The sequence below is a fragment of the Pleuronectes platessa genome, chromosome 6 (genome assembly GCF_947347685.1).
Source record: "Pleuronectes platessa chromosome 6, fPlePla1.1, whole genome shotgun sequence".
NCBI classification, from domain to species: domain Eukaryota; kingdom Metazoa; phylum Chordata; class Actinopteri; order Pleuronectiformes; family Pleuronectidae; genus Pleuronectes; species Pleuronectes platessa.
The window spans coordinates 9851918-9872577 of NC_070631.1; the positions used below are offsets into that span (position 1 = coordinate 9851918).

At 40.6% G+C, this 20660-nt stretch overlaps 1 protein-coding gene across 1 annotated transcript; it reads left to right on the forward strand.

Moving 5' to 3' along the window:
• Positions 1-309: 309 nt before the first annotated feature.
• slc9a8 (solute carrier family 9 member 8) lies at positions 310-19400 on the forward strand. Its single transcript, XM_053425034.1, has 16 exons — positions 310-668; positions 1398-1576; positions 2642-2722; positions 3818-3876; positions 9712-9795; positions 10002-10103; positions 10286-10320; positions 11780-11923; positions 14552-14693; positions 14789-14894; positions 14984-15100; positions 15191-15273; positions 15366-15477; positions 15966-16186; positions 16932-17078; positions 18067-19400. Exons 1-16 carry the CDS (start codon positions 343-345, stop codon positions 18178-18180), a joined length of 2052 nt encoding a protein of 683 aa, XP_053281009.1. The 5' UTR covers positions 310-342; the 3' UTR covers positions 18181-19400.
• Positions 19401-20660: the final 1260 nt, after the last annotated feature.

Sequence of the window (20660 nt, forward strand, 5' to 3'; positions counted from 1 at the left end):
TCCTTACAAGGTGACGTGTAGTTGTCATACATCTGCAGGGGATTTGCAGGAAGTGCAGGCTACGATAAACCTACAACATCCATGAAACAGCGGGCGGAAGGCTGACGACACACTGCAGGGACTGATGGGAAATTGAGTACGGGAATTATTGTGACTATTAACATTTTATCTGAGCAGTTGAAAACTTAAAATTTAAGCGCTGCAACTATAAGAAGCACATTTTAAACCGAACAGCTGCAAAAAAATTAGCGTGTGTTTGTTTCTCCGCTGCTCATCGATACTGGACACGCTGTGTTGAAACTACAACTCCCTGGGGCACCTTTACCCGGAAGTGGAGCGGTGATGTCGACAGATACACGGCGACGTCGACATGAAACTGACAGTGACATTTTACAACAAAACGCTGCGGGTCTGTGCGACAAACGGACGGCTTTGAGGATGAGTGGCGTCGGCCGTCACGTTTTGTTGCTGTCCATTGTGTTGTTGCTCGTGAACCCGTGCGTACCAGTGCGAGCCGAGAGAGGACAACCTCTGGACCTGCACCAGAGAGATGTCGACGGAGCAGACGTGAAACAAGCTCCCACTGAAAACCGAAAAACACCTGTGAAACACGAGCAAAAAGACGGAGTCGATTCAAACGTCCCACAAGAGGGCGGATACTCTGTCAGGTCTGACACAGCTAACACTATTAGCACTGTGAAGCTAGTTAGCTGATAGCTTTTTTAGTATTTCCCATGTACTGCAGTCCAATCACAAACCTTGTTGTTATCAGCTGACATGCACTGCATATTTCCATTTGATGTAGCTAAATGAACATTGTACATATGTATCCTAAGACGTACTATTGCAAAAACTGCAATACATGATGTATGAATAGACTACAATTCAATATTCCGTCATGTAAACCTGCCAGAATCTCACAGCACATTAAATTGACCGAGATTGGAAATCATACAAGTATGTACACACCCCTCACAAGTGTAATATACACACTCTACTAATCTACTAATGACTCTGCTCATGTCCTTTTATATATATATGGTGTTTTTGTGATTTGAGTCATGAATAAATTGTCTGTAATCCATGCAAAGGATGTGGATTTTATGCATCCTAAGCGTCATCACCTTACAGGAAATCATTCAAAGTCGTGATTACAAACACAACAGGTGACCACCTTCACATTGCTGCCTCTGACACCTATCTTTGAATGCACGCTTTTCCAAGTCTTCCTCATTTTAGTCGGCTGTTCCACCTCATCTATCCATCCATTATCTAGAAGAGTCATAAGAGCCAAAACCCAGCTGACATGGGGCGAGAGGCGGGGTACACCCCGGACAGATTGCCAGGGTGTCCCGGGGCTAACACATAGAGACAACTAACTATTCCCTCTCACACAGGTCTAATGGCACTGACAACTACAGCAATGAGACCCTCCACAATGCCACAACTACTGTCAAGCCGACCACCCCAATTCCTCCAAGCCCCAAACCCATTCTGCCTCAGCAGACGGGGGTCAAGGCCCAAGAAGAAGAGCAGTCCAATGGGTTGACCATATTCTTCAGCCTGCTGGTTATTGGTACGTAGACTCTCTGTTACAGTGTTGCTGAATATCTACCCGACTCTTTTTTTTGGTTCTGCTTCAATCCGTTATGCTCAATAAAAATGTGGTTTACAAAAAATGCATTACTTAGACTTCATGCAAACGACAATGGACGGCAAATGTACAGCCATTTGAGTGTTTAACTAAATTTAGTGTGGATGATCCCGGATGAAGGAAGTAGACCAAGGAGAGGATGTGGTTGAACATTAACATGTGTGAGGTCAAGAAATGCTTCTTCAGCCGCACAAAGTGCCCATTAGGCAAGTTAGTTCACTGCAGGTTAAGTCAAAAGCTTACCACTGTGGGGGTTTATAGACTGGAAGTGGCATAAATAATGCATAGGGTTACTAACTAACTCTATACATAAATCATGCCTATTGTACCCAACTAAAAGACCATGGTATTTTCTCTTGGACCAAATAGTTTGTCAGGACAAACATCCTGTTGATTTTGAGAAACACAACATTTTTTCGTCTTTTATACCAACTCATAAAGTGGATTGACTGATAAACTGTCCACATAATCTACAAAGAACAATCCAGAAGGTCCCAAATAGAGCTTCCTGTGATGTTTTATTTCCCCCTTTGAGTGGAAATGCTTTTCTTGATGGACTGACCTTTGCAACTTCTCGTGTTGCCAACGCAGTGTCTTATGATTACCTCATTTGCTGCACTGCATTTTTTACCATATGTATGTTTGAATTGCCCTTTACTTACTTCATTGTGGCCTTGGGATTTGTCATCATGATTATGCTTATATGCATACACCGGGATTTAGCACATTGATAAACGTGGTTGCCTTGGCTACTATCTTTCAATGCACCGTTCCCCAACTTAGATTTTTATGTCAAACCACTGCATTGTAGTCCTATTTATGTCAAGAAAGTAGATTTGTATTTTGTCAAAGACATGCTTTCCAAGATCTTAACACTAGATGATGTGGGGACTACTTGGGCTGATCTGAGTTGGTGTGACATGTGGCAGTGCAGACATGGATGCGTTTGTCCAAAATATTCACTCGGTGGTTTTTTGCTCTCCCCAGGTATCGGCATCATATTGGTGCACCTGCTTATCAAGTTCAAGTTGAATATTCTTCCAGAGAGTGTGGCTGTTGTGTCCCTGGGTGAGTACGTCTTACATAAGCATCGCTCTCTGTAGGCTAAATCTAGGAGTGTAAAATGTTTCTGTACTAAAGAGTTCTCTAGGAAAATATGTATTTTTTTAACTTTGAACTTATTTGGTAGTTTTCCAATAAAACGTAGCTTTTTAAGAGCATGTTTAAATTATGAAGTAAATGCCTTAGTGTTCCCATGATTTACATCTTGTACTCTCTTAATCCTTTCTGAACCATACTTTATGTCATAGTTGATTCCTAACATTACTGACTGTTTGTGTTCGTCTTCTAAAGTTTTGTAAGGTTATAGCAGAAAAATATTTTAAATCTAAATCAAATATGTATTTTAGAACGAGAATGGATTTAGGAAGTGTTCAGAGAAACAGAGATAAAGTTTTGATTTTTATGAGGTAACTTGAGGATAATTCTACTCCCTCCAAACCCCTCCATTGTCTCCCTTTTCACATGTTTTTGCAGTAACACTCTCTCAAACTCAGTGACACACATCTGTCTTGACCCTGAAGGTCTTTTCCTCTTGCATGCCTGGCATGCTGCACACGAGACGGCACTCCCTGAGTGTTTGGCGCAGGGGACTCTGCTGTAGAGAGATAACACTCTGCTTACAAATCAGGAAGGGACTACCTTTTCCTTCCTCATAACTTCCTCTTTCTCATCTAGTCATTGTCAGTGTCTTCCCCTGCGCTAGCTCGTTCCGGCACCTGTAAATCTGGGTCTTGCAAACAGCTTTGATGCTTGTACTTAATTTCTTTTACAATCTTCTCTTTTTCTCTGCCCTTTACACATCTTTGTGTTTCTCTCACCCTTTTAATCAATGTTCTGCGGGCCGTGTTAGAGGAGAGCTGAAGGCCCAAGGAGACTCTCTCAAAGACAAAAACTAAAACTATAGCTCTTTTATACCCTTTGTATCTAATTTATCCCCAAACTATGGTGGTCATTTGCCAGAAATCCATTCTTTTAACCACTAAAATAGCACTTTCCCTCAGGTTTGCACTCTATCTGTGTTCTGTTTTTATTGAAATGTCCATATGAAGTAGTATATTATTTAAACAGTGATATTGTTTTTCATGTCTTTTGTTCTTCCAGGGATTTTAATGGGAGGCTTCATCAAGCTTATCGAGTTCCAGGAGCTAGCCAACTGGAAGGTACAGTGTTTGACAAGTCGACACAGCTTCTCTTCTTCTATCCACTCTGCACTGGCTGCACTAAACAATAAATGACCGATATCGCAATTAATGGTGATTAGTTTGGTTTGATTGATTCAGCATTGAGTCAAACAACCACTGTCCTCCATACACAAACATGAACAGCAGACACACAGCCCCTATACATTTTTGGCAATATCAAGGCATTTGGGTTTACAATGAAAAGATGAATATGAGACATGAGTTAAACTCGATACAACAATTACGAACAACTGTTGTGCTGAGCAACAGATATCGAACCAGAATCTTAGTGAAAACTGTGAAGAAAAACATAAAATCACCGTCTTCCACAGAGGAGTGGTCAAGGTATCACAGTCAAAGACTCTGAGAGCAGAAATACAGAGCTCATACCACCAAGATGCAGAGCACCATAAGAATCAAAAGGCCAAATTGTAATTTGCTAAGAGCTATTGCAATGAGCCACAAAAGTTGTTGAATAAAGTTTTATGAATCGTATATTTACCTCTACAAAGTGATAGAAAGGCCAAAATGTGGAGAAACAACAGATTTGCTCACGAGCTAGAAAAAACAATCTCCTCTGTGAAACATGATCGAGGTGGAATCATGGCCTAAGCCTGCATCGCTGCTTCTGGGACACTCATAGACTCACTAATCTTTATTGATAAGGTAACTCATGATGGTAGTACAGAATTCTGATGTCTACAGGAATATTTCATCAGCAAATTAGAGCGAGGTGAAGCTAAACTCATCAGGAGAAACTTCATCATCCAGCAAGACTGAGACTCAAAACACAGAAAAGGCTTATATCCAGGGGAAATTGAATGCTTTAGACTTGCCAAGTGATTCACTAGACCTTCATCACGAGCACAGCATTCCCCTTCCTAAGAATAGATTCCTCTTGTAAAATTTACAACAAAAAAAAAGGAAACAAAAGAGTCTGCAGTGAAAGGATGTGACGAATGCAACAGTTTGAGGAAGTTAGTGGTTTTCAGGCTTCATGTAGCTCTTTTAAACAAGGATTGTGAAATCAATTATTGTTAATTTAAGACCATTTGCTACTTTTGCCCACTGAAAATGTAGTGGTCTGGTTAATACAAAGGTCTCGTGTCCTAAATTCTGTTCCACATTCACATCGAAATAAAAGCTGAAAATCTGAAATCAAATTGATTGCCAGCTTGCAGCAGGTTGTGGGCGTAGTTGTCCTATTCCTTGGAAATAATCAACGGCTACAATTTGAGAAAAGCCACACTTCCTCCAGGGTTGCGAAAATTAGTGTTTTTTGTCTTGTGAAATGCTCGATTCCACCTGCTTGATTTTGACATGTTAAAGCAGTTATTTTCCCACCAGTTTTTAGATTGAAAAAAAGGTGATGGTGTGAGTACTGCAGCTGAAGGTAGCAAGCCTACAGATGTCCAAACATCATTTTAAAACAGTATCAGCACGGCCGGAGAAATGCAAATGGTTAATTTGGACGTATTAATATTCAATTTGGCTGTGACAAAAGTCTCGGATTCACCTGGCTGTAGATAGTAGATCTTATTCAGAATAAGCCATTTAATTATTGAACAACAAGGTTTGCATGGATGACACAAACAGTTTGTCAAGTAAGAGTCTGAAACAGCTGAATGAAATGCAACCAACATTCATTTAATTTTCATATACAATTTGAAAACGGTTCATGATAAATAGACTTCATTCATAAAGCACTTTTCCACTCTCAACAACCAGTAGAAAGCACTTTGTGTTATGTTCACACATGCACATCCATACAGGGCTTATTGTCACTTTTCTAACACAAATACACAAGTGTTGGTTTATTGAAAACCGGCTTTCCCTAGTTCTTGAATGATGCAATTCATCCCACTGCAAATTTCACCAGGAAATCCCCCACCCACCCAAACCCAGTAAACATGTGAGGTTGGTGTGCTGCACTATTTCATCTCTGGTCGTCTGCCTGTCTGTTTTCCTCAGTCATTCATTTCCTGCTCGCTTATTTTGCTACAAATCCCATCTCTTTATCTCCCCCCGTTACCTATCCATGATGGCATCCGCTATTCTTTGCTGGGTATCTCCCCCTGCCTGTCCCTGTGAGCCCTCCTTTATTTCTTCCTGGATCTCATCCTTTAATTAACATTCCTTGTTCTCTGCCATTGAGTGAGAGAACAAATGAACAAGAGAGGTAGAAAGAGGGATGTGTAGAGTGAGGGGGAGGGAGGAAAACAGGACAGGTTGTGTTAGTGTTTCTTGCACACAGGGGGCCATTGTTTTTTATCCTGGGGGCCCCTGGGTGTTGCTGAGTCATCGGCGCTAGTAACCAGAGCCCCTGAAGCCCCTTTCCCTGTTTTCCCCTGTCCTGTGAATTTTTAAACTGTTCGTGTCTCATACACGCTGTTTTTGTGTCTAACTTTGAGTAAGCATACCTGCTCATACATCCACATGTCTTCATGATCGATTATCTCTGTACAGCTTCATTAAGAAAACTGTCTGAGTAGAGCGTTATGATGTTACACTGTGATATTCAGTAGCTGCTTTGCAGGAGCATGGATATGCTAAGTGGTTAAGGCTGTTGGAGACCCAGGCTATGATGCAAATCTATTATGTCTGACCTATTTGTATTTGAGAGAGCCACTTAGAGGAGGGCGCGCAATGTCACCTGTAAGTGACTAACACAGCCAGTGGCCAAACTATCATTCTATCAGCATAACTTTTTTCACTTGCACCTCTTTTGAAATATGTGTCTACAGTGCACTTATTTATCAGCTATTGACAATATTCGCTGCCACTTGATGTCGCCACTAGCATCTCGGAACAATATTAAAAAAGTTATTTGCTGGCTACCAGATGTAATTCTTTACATCCCTGTCAATCAGAGCTGGTGCCATTACACATTATCAACATGGGAGGTGACCAACCGTTTCACAGGGCAGGACGCTGAACTGACATGAACTCGCCCAGCCACTATAACAAACAATGCTGAATGCTGGGATAACAAGACACTCACAGAGGGAGTGTGACTTCACTCTCTGCGCAGAATATGTTTGGCCTTATTAATGTTTAAAATCTCATATGGAACCTTTTAAAGGTTAACCAAGTGAAGCCAATGGTGTCGACAACGAAGCTTTTTTCCCCCTTCTCTTTTGTGACATCTAGTGGCAGTGAATATTGTGTATATATACAGGCTTGTATGTGTGTGTATAACCTTCAAGCTGTGTGACATTTCCAGTCAATAGCACGTTTCTAAAGCTGGCCTACTTGCTAATCTAGCAAGCCTCCAGGATTTACTCACAAACCACCAAGGGTGTGCAAACCCCGTAGGCGGCAGCATCCTGCCACCACCAATCTGCTTTCTTTCCTCCTCCTCCGACCAACTGCTCTAATTTCAGTCCCCTTCGTACAATCCAGCGTGTGAAGAGAAGCTCTTTTCCCGCCTGTGCTTTTCTTGGTACTATTCACCGCTTTTCCTTTTCTCTCATCTGCCCATCTCTCCCCTGTGCTCTGACACAGATTGAAGAAGAAATAGGCATGCTAGTACAAAGCAACTCGCTAGCAGCAATTTGTCTCTGCAGGCCAAGCACAGAGAGAGATGCATAGGTGAATATATTTGCATCTCCAGTGTGCTTCAGATAATAATTTAGTTTGCTTTCTGTTATGGCATTCTAGCATGCGTTGTTTAATCTAGGCTCTTCATTTTTCCTCAGTGACTGCAGTGGTGTGTTTTAAGCCCCAAAGGCAGCACATACTTTTAATAGATATCTCCCATGCCGCAGAGAGAGACACACAAGGAGAGCAGTTTTAATTGTGGTTTCAGGGGCCTTTTTCCATGGGGTGATGTCACAGTTTGTCAAAGCTGATCCTTCAGGGAGCCTGTACCCTGAATGAAGGTCCTTTCCGTCGCTCCCGCTCATATTTTCTGTAATCTCTCGACCCTCTTTTAACTGTGTTCTCTTCATCTTTGGTATTCATCTTTTCTCATTTACTTCAATCTCTGTCTCAGCACTTCCCAAGAGTATGCCCCTCCTCTGCTCTCTGGATTCATCTTTCCCTCTTTTACAACTTGTTTTATTTCTCTGCTGTCTTTCAGCATCCATGGTCCTGAAATCTCACCCCTCATAGGTCCATGGTCCGTGGTATCCGGAGGTCAATGTGGCGATTTCTTACCTACTGAATAATTAGTCGATCAACAAGAGTTTTATGAATAAATTAAATAATTGTTTATTTATCCAGCAGATATGCAAAAACAAATCTGCAATTTATATGTCATAATTTGCTGTGTTTCTTTATATCATTGTGAATTGAAATATTCTGAAATTGTTTGGTTGAAAAAACAACCAATTTGAAAATGCCACCTTGGGCTCTGAGTAATTGTGATATGCATTATAAATAGTTTTTAGAATTTATTAATTAAGTGATAAATCGCCTAATCAATAATAATATCAATATTAATCCTAGTAATGTATTGATAAGTTAACAGGTTAATTGATACAGATTTTAAGAATTAATGGCATCCCTTCTAAAATCAGTCAAAAAAAATCATAAAATGAGATTTTTCATTCTGCAAAAGTTTTTGGTTTCGTTCCTACAGAAACATGTGTGAATGAACTCCTATTTGATAAAACCTCACATGAAACTTCCTGTTAGTTTTAGACTAACAGGAACCTAATGATAGGAGACTAATGATTTCCCCACAACATGAGCAATACTTAGACCGCACGCACACACACACACACACTCCCCTGTCACCCACAGACACATTGGCAGCCAGAGCGTAACGCATAGGCACATGATTCCTACGTGTGATCTGTGATGTTGGCCCATTTAACTGAGAAGCAACAATGATCTCATTATATCGCTTAAATAATCAAAGGGCTAAGGTCTCAGGGATTCTCTCTGTCTGTGTTTATGTGTGTGTATCAATATCTTTGTGAGGGCCATTTTAAACATTGACCCTACACAATGAGGATATTTTTGGCATGTGAGGACAATTTGGGAGATCATTTGAGGGTTAAGACTTGGTTTTAGGGTTAGAATTAGCTTTGGGTAAGGGTTAGGGTAAGGCTTTTAGTTTGGATGGTTAAGATTAGGTTAAGCCCTAGGGAATACATTCTGTCAATAAGTATCCTCACTAAGATAGAAGTACAAGAAGCATATGTTGGTATTCACATCCTATTTAAAGCAAGTGGAAGAGAGCCTGTCAAACGTTGGGTGGGTGGGTGCGGATGTGTGGGTGCGCGCGCCATCCTTGGGTCCACATCCAAATGAATTTTGTCACATTAAGGGCTGTTACTCACAGCTCATTCATGGCCTCCCACATCACAACTTTCCCTTTCCCATGACTAAGTATGACGTTATAATGATCACTGAACCGACCTTCATCAGTCTGACACATACTTGGTAGTATTTGTTGAGGACTACTTAATAATAACAACAAGCACGTGTTTTATGTGATAAAAATGATTCCTGTTTTATTATCCTGCGACACACATAATTTGCTGGCACTTAACGGTGCTGATTTGCAGTATTTCAGAATGTGTAATAACCCTGTCCAAGTAAAATTGTTCCATACAAAATGTCCCTGTTCCCTCTACTAAAAAGGCTGCATTCCCTTTTCAAAGTATATATGATTTGAATGAGAATTTTCTTTTCCATTCTTCACTTTAACTGGACTTTTCCCCATATCTTTACAATTTATTTCTGCTGACCAGCGTGCAGCTCAAAGCCAAAGTTAATAATCTATCACCTTATCCCTGCAGCTTTAGTACCATTGAATGTGGATTTGAATTGTTTATTTGTAACTTTGTCCTTCTTCTCTTAAAGGAGGAGGAAATGTTCCGGCCCAACATGTTCTTCCTTCTGCTGCTGCCTCCCATCATCTTCGAGTCTGGATACTCTTTACACAAGGTACAACCGAGTGCGCGCATGAAGCTCAACTGACAAACCTACATACCTCTTTCAGATACATTCAGCTCCATGACTTATAACCCTTTTCTCTGTACCTATACTGTGCCCTACTTAATGCTGGCTACATGTTATCTAACACCATGCTACTTCAAATATCATGCTACTATGCCCATGAATACTTAAAATGTGTGTCCATGTACGTTTAGGGGAACTTCTTCCAGAACATTGGCTCCATCACCCTCTTTGCTGTGATTGGCACAACGATCTCCGCCTTCATAGTCGGAGGAGGAATCTATTTCCTCGGACAGGTAAGGATTTTAACAGCTCTGTCGTTGTTAGGGACTGTTGTGTGAGCGGGTACTTGTTTATGAGTTTCTCTTTGACTTTATTACCATTAATACATTCTTATTTTTCTTACAATCTTAGACTAGTTCCCTTGTCTCAGTTGTGCTACACTTGTGTCAGTGCGGGTGTCTTTGTGTTTCCTCAGGTCGATGTGATCTACAAGATGTCAATGACTGATAGGTGAGAGTTTTACCCCCTAGCTAGTATTCATGTATCGCTTAAGCGGCTTTTCAGACATACTTTGGATGCTTTTACTGACATTCTCAGGAGGCGGCTGTATGTTAGAACAAAAATATACGATTGAGAGGCAGTTTCTCCAGAATACAAATATCTATCTATGAAAAAGCGGCACCAAACAGGTAGGATACCCTGACGAAGATGTCAAGAGAACTTTTGGTGATAAGGGCGACGTCGATGTGCTGTACACAGGAACACGTGGTCTCTGCAGCAGAATTAACAGGTTACATCCTGCCTCAGCCTGTTCTGCCAACCCTCACCTGATGCTGCTGTAGATTAAGAATATCTTCAAACTTCTAAAGATTTAACTGTTGTACCTTTATACTTTTCACTCTTTCTGTCCAAAGCAACATAAAGGGAAATTCTTAATCTACAGCAGCATCACTGACACCTTCAGTCTCTTGTTAAGTTTGAAAGCTTTTGACTTCCATTCATTGGCAGGGTTGCTGGAAATACTATAACTGAGACTCACGCTTTTCCACACCCATGTGTTTTTGGTAAAACTTGGGATTGTAAATGTGCACAAGATCCCTGTTTGTACACAGTCTGAACGAATTGTGTGTGTGTGTTATGTATTCAAGCAGGGTGTCGCCGTTGGCGATGAGAATGTTTTTAGTCTCACTTGTCCTTAAAGTGGAAATGACTCAGCAGATTTTAATGTTATTATGGGAATTCAGGACATGGGCTTAGTAAGAACAGATTAGATTTGGTCGGGAAAGTCCCAAAAGGTTTTGATTTACACTGTTTTTGTTTTCTGGTTTGTTCTTGTCCCAGCACATACTGTACTGTATCAAGCCATCAATTTCTGCCTACACATTTAACTACTCTTCTACAAACCCTTTGTAGACAGTGTGCTTGCACATACTTTGTGTAAATAACCTTTACAAAGCTTTTCATTTGTACTGTGACATCCTTTACTCTTTCCTAGAACAAAGAGAGAACACTGGCACAATTATTCACTTGGATTCAAGGATTTACTCACTTGATTTTGTTAGTCAAAGGTTAAGGTCACAGTGGCCTCAAAGTATGTTTATATTCTTCTCAGATCTACATGAGGGAGTTTCTCTTTAAATTTGGTACAAACATTCACTTAGACTGAAATTGTGAATCTGGAATAAAAAGAAAAAAAAAGAGTGTAGAAGGAAACTGCAGTAGCTGGTTGAGGCATACAACCTTGATTCGGTATTTCAGGTTGTTTCAGAGGCATATTTATGAGACTCAAATTACTGAATATGATTGTGCTGCAGACCTTGTCTCTGTTGGCTTGTAGATATTTTGTCCCGGCTCATTTGTGTTTGTTTCTGAATGTTTTCTAGGTACTTTCATGCCTGTAAAAGTTTATTTTCACCACTATTAAACTGTAACTCTCCACTTACTCTCTGTCCTCCCTGCCCTGCTGTAGCTTTGCCTTTGGTTCGCTGATCTCAGCAGTCGACCCTGTAGCAACCATCGCCATCTTTAATGCCCTCAACGTGGACCCTGTCCTCAACATGCTGGTGTTTGGCGAAAGCATACTCAATGACGCCGTCTCCATTGTCCTCACCAAGTAAGAGCCCCTATCCGCCCCCTCATGGCTTGTTTGCTCTCCCAAACATACACTGGATATGTTTACTGTACATTTGCCCGTGCGTGAACTTTGCTCAGCTTCACACCACTAACCTCTAAATGTTGCGAACATGGAAAAACCCTCTGAGTCATAGGTGGCTGTACCTACCCTGCCTCTGATTGGGTTTAGGCAGAAAGACTGGTGATGATAAGTTAGGGTTAGGGATGAACATCAGGATAGGGTCTAGTCTCAAAACAACCCCAAACTCTCAGAATTACTTGTAATTTAGTTTTCAGGTTTTCTGAAAATATATTTATATTTATTTTATCATTTGATGCTGGGAGGACTTGTGTTCTCCTTGTTCTGCTGCACTGATCTGCTCCAGTGCAGTACACCTCACACACAGTGGTGATTAAGGGAAGATGTCAGTGACATCTGTCAACCTTTGAACGCCACCTGCTGTTTGCTCTATCAATCTGTCAAGCAGATGAATGTGGATGACATCCATGGCGTTCACAGATAAGGTTTGTTGAATTGTTACTGGAAGGTTTTCATTGCCTTTGTGTCGGATAAGAAAATCATCTTTCCAGTCATGAGAGAATAAAAGTCCCTTTGACACCCTCAGGTCTTCATATCTGTCAGAAAGGGAACTGAATACTTGAGCAGCAGTCTATTTGTAGTATCACCGTGTGTTACCACCACACGCGAAGACTGTGATCTGTTATAATACTGTCGTCAGATTGGTGGCCCACGTGAACACAGAAACAAAGTCTTGTCAGACAGGTTTGACAGAAACGGACAGTTGGCAGGAATACCTTGTTTGCACATATCACCTCATCTTCTGTGTCAGTATTCACTGGCTTTGTCTCTCCTGCTCACAACCAGCTAAATGTGAAACAGATCTCAAGTGTCTGTGTGCCCATGTAGGGTAAATGAACGCATGAATAATAGATTGGCTGAACAATCCTGGCAATTTGCTTGTTGATAGCAGCTCGCAGACGAGCTTTCTTGGAAAGCTACTCTACTAGATGGATCATTTTTTCAATGCAACCACATGGCTAAAGCGTTCACTTGGGAACTTGAGCATTACAGTTTTTCTCCATTGCTTTGGCTCATTTCACGAAACAGAAATGACATTCTCAGAGCTCTAAGTGCAATTGGCAAAATAGCCCATATGGTTCAGCACAACTACATAGATCACCTTCAAAAGGTCATATCTCACCCAAAACAGTTAACTCAAGTTTCAAAAGCAAATCATTTTCTCATATAAATAGTCAAAGCCCCCAAAATGAAAATTTCCTTCTCGCTTGCTGTGGCTCATCTCTCAAAATAACATAGATGGTTCAGCAAACTGTAAACTTACTGTGTGACTGGTGATGAGATGTGTGAAACTCAACCTTGATTACTAAAGTTCTAGTTGCACCTGAAAATTAAGCCAATGATCCAAGATATCCTTATTATAGTATATACCATGATGTTTTTCATGGTATTATGTGCCTGTACGATTTTGACAGTAGAGTGAACTATTGTGCAGGTGATGATGTAAACAATGAAATTATGCCAACATGTTCTGCAGAGAACAACCACTTGACTGAGAAGCGACAGTCAGTTTTGACCAGCAATATATATTCAATTGGTAATTGGGCTAACTGAAGGCAATTGTACCTAACCGTTTGCAAAGGTGTTCTAAATCATTTGAAATTTGTGCAAGCTGTTGGAAATTGTACTTGTCATGTGCAAGGATGTGGTAATACAATTGCAATTTGATTAAAGGAATGAGATATTCCAATCTGTTGTGAACAATTGCCCAGTGGTTTGGAGGTTTGCACGTGTTGTTTTGAGAATGTCATTTCTGTTTCGTGAAATGAGCCAAAGCAATGGAGAAAAACTGTAAAAGCAGATTATTAATTACGACTGTGTGTCTGAATAACTGTCAATTTTAAGAAGGATTTAAATTCGCCAAATAAACAAGTAGATTGTTTCTGTTCCTACTTCCCACCACAATAAATATAAACTATCCAAAATGCTTCTTTTTGGACATGGCGATAAATTATTTTCACCCAATTAAAGTCCAAAGTCTATAATAAAATGAGTCAAGTGGGAGAATTTGGTAGCTCATTACATGGGATTGTATTTACTACAAAGAAGTCACAGATGTTGTAGAGGAAATAATGAAGCATTATTATGTCATAATAGTTTATCTTTGCCTTAAACACTTCATAGTTCCTGATGTGTTTACAATTACAGAAGTATAGAAGTCCCTTCATTTTAAATTCTAGTAGAGTCACTGGGGTGGTTCAGCTAACTACTGTTTAGCCAACATGACTTTGATAACATTACAAACTATGGAGCCCTGTCCATGAAACTTATTCTACCCATAACTCCCTTGAGCAAGTCTTAACCCTCAAAGAATCCATTTTAACTGGACAGGTCAGAGTATAGTGGGCTCCTTGTTTTTGGACCCCACAACTATGTTAAATCAAGAGCTTTCTATCTTTTTCTCTCTCATACTGCTAAATTTTGATGATTCAGTGGTGGAGTGTTTCTGCCCTCTAGAGTCAGAAAGAGGTATAACAAAAATAATCTTCACTTCACTCAGTTTAAAAAAAATGTTTTTTTGTCTTTCAGCACAGCTGAGGGTTTCTTTAGCAACTCAGAAAACTCCACGGTTACAGGCTGGGAGACTTTTGTGCAAGCGTTGGGGTATTTTCTCAAAATGTTTTTTGGATCTGCTGCGCTGGGAACCCTCACCGGACTCATCTCTGCCGTTGTATCCAGACTTCTTTTGTCCACGTGTGTTTAAGTACTTGATAGTCTTCTCTGTATTGTCTGGTTTTGTTAAATGTTCCCTAACTCTGCGACCAGTTTCTGAAACACTTTGACCTAAGGAAGACTCCTTCTCTGGAGTTTGGGATGATGATCATATTTGCATATCTACCCTATGGCCTGGCAGAGGGATTAAAACTATCTGGTGAGCATACACAGTTACATTTGACAGCATTTTGCACGTTATACTTTTTAGGACTGCTTTGTAATACCATGCTCTCTCTCTATCTTTAGGGATTATGTCCATCCTGTTTGCTGGGATTGTGATGTCTCATTACACCCATCACAACTTGTCTCCTGTCACCCAGATCCTCATGCAGCAGACACTGCGCACAGTAGCCTTCATGTGTGGTCAGTAGCACTTCTTATTTTTGCGGTTTTCTCTTTGTTTTCAATTTTTTTAATTTGTTCTCATCACAAATTCTCAATTTCTCTCCCCAGAGACGTGTGTGTTTGCCTTCCTTGGTCTCTCCATTTTTAGCTTCCCACATAATTTTGAATTATCCTTTGTGAGCTGGTGCATAGTAAGTGCTCTTGTACTTCTTTGTTTTTATCTGAATGGCATTTGAGATTGTTGCCATGACAGTCGGTGTTACAGCTCTTGTTCTCTCAACAGTTCCTGGTTCTTCTCGGCCGAGCGGTGAACATCTTTCCTCTGTCATTCCTGCTGAACTTCTTCAGAGACCACAAGATCACACCCAAAATGATGTTCATCATGTGGTTTAGTGGTGAGATGATACAGTGAACCTTTTCACCAGTGTGTTACCAGTGTGTTACCAGTGAGCTGTCATTTCCCTAACATACTTAGCCCGTCTCGGGCGCCAAGTGAAAGCATTAACAACCAGAGGTTAAAACAGGTAGTGATGATTGTTTATTAGATCACAGAAAGTTAAGCAGCAGCTATTTGGGTTATCATTTCATAGACTTTGTTCTTTTCTAGGTTTGGTTTTTGAACCTATGACCAGAAAAAATAGTTAAAAGATATCCTGATAGATTCTGTAATCGGTGAAGGCCACTTTATTTTATTTTATGCTATTTTTATAGATCAATAATATACCAGTAGATAATTTCATAAAGCTGTGGGTTGCGTTGTTAATAATGAATTAAAGAAAACAATCCATATAATCAGCCCTAATATTGTTAATGAAAACAAAACGAGCTTACATATATACATGTTTTTGTTCCAGAGTCTCACTCATGTCTGTTTCTCTGTTAGGTCTGAGAGGAGCCATCCCGTACGCTTTGAGCCTCCATCTGGGTCTGGAGCCCATTGAGAAGCGGCAGCTCATTGGCACCACCACTATCATCATCGTGCTCTTTACCATCCTCTTCATGGGAGGCGGGACCATGCCGCTCATCCGCATCATGGACATTGAGGAAAGCCAGACACGGCGGAAGAGCAAGAAAGACATCAATCTCAGCAAGACAGAGAAAATGGTAATGGATGAAGCACTTTGGTTCAACTTGTTCGCTTGCACGCCCACACACACGGACGCACATACACACACAAAGACAATTTTTTGAAAGTCGCTGTGCCCTCCTCCCATTTGCCATCGGACACTTACTGCCCTCTTCAGAGGGAGAAGCATCAAAGGGTTTATTGTGGTTTGTGTGAGAGTCACTGAATCAGCGGGAAGCAAAGCACTCTCATCACAAAGATGCACACGCACAGATAAAACCCTACAACTAGTAAAAATATAATTCACCAGAATTGACTGAAAGCTGTTGTGTTAAATATTTGACAAGACTCCATTGGCTCTGGTTGATGGGTCTTTCTAAGTGCATCCTCCCATTGATGTCACAGGCAGCTTGTGGTGTGTGTGTTTGCATAACTTGTGTGTACAGTATTTGCATGTTTGATGTCTTCCAAAGCGAAGTGCTACACCCCAGGGTACCAGCGACTGGATCTAGCATTTATTCTTACGGCTCTCATGCCCTCTTTGATGTGATCCTCGCTCTTTGCTCCCTCTGCTCTTTCTCCCTCATCCTTCTGCGTGTGATCTCGACTCTCCCGCACCCTCAGCGCTGTCCTGTCACTGTGACTTGTCCTTGCACCAAACCTCCTCCCATCTCCTCCGTGTCTTTCACCTCTTGTCTCATTTGTTGGCCCGTCTCACTTCATTTCTTTTTATCCATCTATCTGACTCTCTGCCCCTCCTTTATTCTCCCTGTGTCTCTCTAGGGTAACACCATTGAGGCAGAGCACCTATCAGAACTGACAGAGGAGGAGTACGAGGCTCACATCTACCAGAGACGAGATCTGAAGGGCTTTTTGTGGCTTGATGCTAAGTACCTTAACCCCTTCTTCACTCGCAGGCTTACGCAAGAGGTGAGTGAGAACAGAAGTTCTGTGAGGTGACATGATATTGTTCGCGACCACTTAAACACTTTACATTTGATTGCAGTTATACAGATTCCAATAAACAGACAAGTTTCACAGTACATCACCCACCCAGTGAATTCCTCTTTTATGAGGCTTGTAATTGTTGTACTTTCTCTCAGAAGTTAAGTTTTCTTTAAGCTGCACAAGGATACTCGCCTGTTACTGTAAAAGCGACCTGCAGTATTTGAGTAAATTCGACACCTCATTTCCTTGGGCCCTGAAGAACCCACAAGCCGAGTGTGAAGCTGATAAGATGAATGGTTATTCTAAGATTTTGGGAATTATATGAATGTTTACAACAGTAATATAGTTAAAGCCGTTTAAAATGATTATTACAGAACTCCCCCAGATCCCCCCATAGATAAATGTATCTTTTTATTGAGCTAAAATAACATCACATCATTTATCTTACATTTCCTCACACACTGTACTTACTTCCACTGTTCAAGCAGCAGAAAACTGCAAGTGTCTAAACAGCCCAGCATCAGATCTGATTTCACAGCACTTAATGCAAATCAAATTAACTGCGGTTATCATTTACATCATTAGTCTTGGTAAATTTTCCCGCGACCACAGCAATATTTACTCCCATGAAGGAGATTTACAGTTTGACTCAGTTTATTGTTTTTGGACGTTAAGCAAATATTTGTTTAGAAGGGGACGCACTTTCAAAATGTCCTGGTCATTTACAGAGCAACATTAAATTGTTTGCCAGGGGAAGACATTTCAACCTCAAAAGGATTTTATCTTCAGTAAACCACAAGGGGGTCACCAACTTGGGCGTTGTCAGAGATGTACTTTACTCTGAGATGTGTGCTTTAGTTCATCCATCTGCTCCTGTTCATGTCTGTATTCCTGTAGGGTCCTGTTTATTCTTGCTTGCATGCCTATGTGTGGGTCCGTGTTGTGTATGTAACTGATCTGTGTCTGACAGGACCTGTTACGAGGCCGGATCCAGATGAAGACCCTGACCAACAAGTGGTACGATGAAGTTCGCCAGGGACCCTCAGGCTCCGAGGACGACGACGATGAGGCAGAAATTCTTTGAACTGAACAGACACTTTCAGCTCATATGAAAACAATGGACAGACGTTGTGTGTCCCTAGGCGGCGGAGTTGTGTGTGTGTATGAGGACACTCTTCTTTTGTTCACCTGCCACAATGTTTACGTGACAAAGGAGTTTCCCTCGCTGCCCACTAAGGAGGTTCAACACACCAAGTGGCCTGGAACATGTCGAACTTTACTTAATTATAACACTGGATGAAGGAAAAAAAATCTGTGAAATGTTGTTTCTCTTATGAATGCCATATTTTTACTGACAGGATATCGGAATGAGATTTTATCGATCTGCCGAAATGCACAGGGGAAGTTTTATCAATCAAAAGAAACTTTTCTCTTCTGAAGGTTTTGGTCCTGGGGGTGGGGGGGTTGGGGAATCGGGAAGGTATGTGGACAATTTTTTATGTAAAGCAATACTAGAGCACCTTTCTCACGTTTTCTCTTCACCTTTGTGTTGTTCGTTGTTATATGGCACCGGCTTATTTGAAAACTGCTGGAATTTGTACTTGTCAACATAAAGTCGCTGCAGCTTCTGTTTCTACAGTTATAAGCCACAAGCTGCTGCTTTGAATATCTTCCTAGATTGAATTCTCACTGGGTTATGCATCTGAAGTAACAGTTCTGAGTTAATTTATTGAAAGACGCATACTGTATGCATGCATACATACACGTATTGAAGATAAAACAAGAAGTGCTGCATGAGCTTCACCCTCCGGCGAACAGCCAACAAAGAGAAATACAGGAGAGAGTTGAATCTCGCAAAACGTGCACGGTAAAACCAATACTGTTCATATCATTAAACACAGCTTACAGGAGAATAATAATGAAGAATTAAGCAAATGGGAAATTGCTTTCTTTTTCAAGTATGGTCCCAGTATGGTTTCCTTAAATCAACCTTTCTCTTTCAGTTTCTGTTCTCTGGTGAGGTTCCTGCCTCTTCACTGTGAATGTTTAAGTCAATTCAAGCTATAAGATAGAACTCGAAATGTTGCTTTTGTAATTTCCCCTCGTAGATTTCAATTGAGTATATAGCCAATGAAGAATGTGAGGGTAACTGGGAATTTGATCATGTGAATGTTAATGTATTTTCCTCCTATTTATTTATACAAATGTTTGTGTTCTTTGTGGGATGAAAGCTTTTATACAAGCTCTATGAGCAGTTTCCGACTTATAGAAGACATATCTATAATAAATCCTATTGACATCATATGCAAAGTATTAAATGCTTCTTTCATGGGCGAAGAGCCGCAACATCGTACAGAGTTCATTGTTGCAAATGTCTCGTGACACAATTAAATAGTTCCTGCTTTTTTAGAGAAGTACTGCATCTTTATGTGATTTATGGATTTTTTAGAGGAACTGAAATGAAAGAAGTGCAGGTTGTCTCTAGTGAATAGAATATGAAATAATAATGAGTGGTTATGCTGGGGAACAGGCGAGGCTCTCACGTCCGACTCGACGACACGCTGGCATACCTTTGAAACGCTTTCTGGGATCTCATTGGACATATTGATGAGGGTGTTAAACTGAATGGAGAAGTTAGGAGACTGATGCACGCTCTGTCCAAACTTGTGGGCAACTGCTCTTCTTTGTTTTCTTTTTTACTAGATTCGGATTCAAAGAGTGCATTAGTCTGATGGCTAGATTTTTGTAATGAGCATTTATAACCAGCAGGGGGGTCTAAATCCACACACATCCATGAAAAATGAATGATGGCTGGGTCGCAGTGGATGACACTGCTGCATTATTTACTATTCATTACACCATTACACCCAGTTACTCCTCCACTGTATATGTCCACTGCAACTAGTTGAAAGGTAGGAGGTGAGAGTTCAGGAGGGGCAGATGAGTGTATGAGAGTTTCCAGTCCCACAGTGAACAGCTTCAGCTCGGCCTTCGTTCACTCTCGGTCTTCTTCACATTTTACAAGTTTACTCTTTGTTTTAATCACACGATGGACGCACACCTTGAAAAGCCTTTGCTCTGAAAGGTTTCCCTAACTTTAAATCAGCTGGACAGTGACTGATGCACATTTGCAGCAAAAAATATTTTTTTCATTCATAATTTTACAAAACATGCTAATCTTTTCCCAATATTTGTTTAAACATTTAAATTGTATTTTAGTAATCTGGCTGTCAAGATACCTTTTCTATTTTGTTAAACCTCCTTTTGTTTGCTCTTCATTTCCAAGTGTTTCTATGACCAAATTCCGTTTTCTTTCACAGACACATCAGCTGTGGTAAGGGGGGTGTATTTTTACTTATTATTCTACTGAAGTAAATATTCAAATAAATAAGAATGTTCTCAGCTTCTTATCTCGTTTTTAAAATCGAAAGTATATGAGAACATTTAACACAATGCATTGCAAAGATGTGGTGGTGTCGAAATGACAGACATTTGCTAATAGTAATGGGTAAAACTACAAAGGTCCCAAAGATAATTCTACTAAGCTATGTAAAGATACATGAG

Bases quoted from the DNA above. Each gene is read 5' to 3' on its own strand.
- slc9a8 (XM_053425034.1), top strand. From the start codon at position 343: ATGTCGACAGATACACGGCGACGTCGACATGAAACTGACAGTGACATT. The intron at 669-1,397 runs GTCTGACACAGC...CCTCTCACACAG, and splicing joins GAGGGCGGATACTCTGTCAG to GTCTAATGGCACTGACAACT. The intron at 10,321-11,779 runs GTGAGAGTTTTA...GCCCTGCTGTAG, and splicing joins AAGATGTCAATGACTGATAG to CTTTGCCTTTGGTTCGCTGA.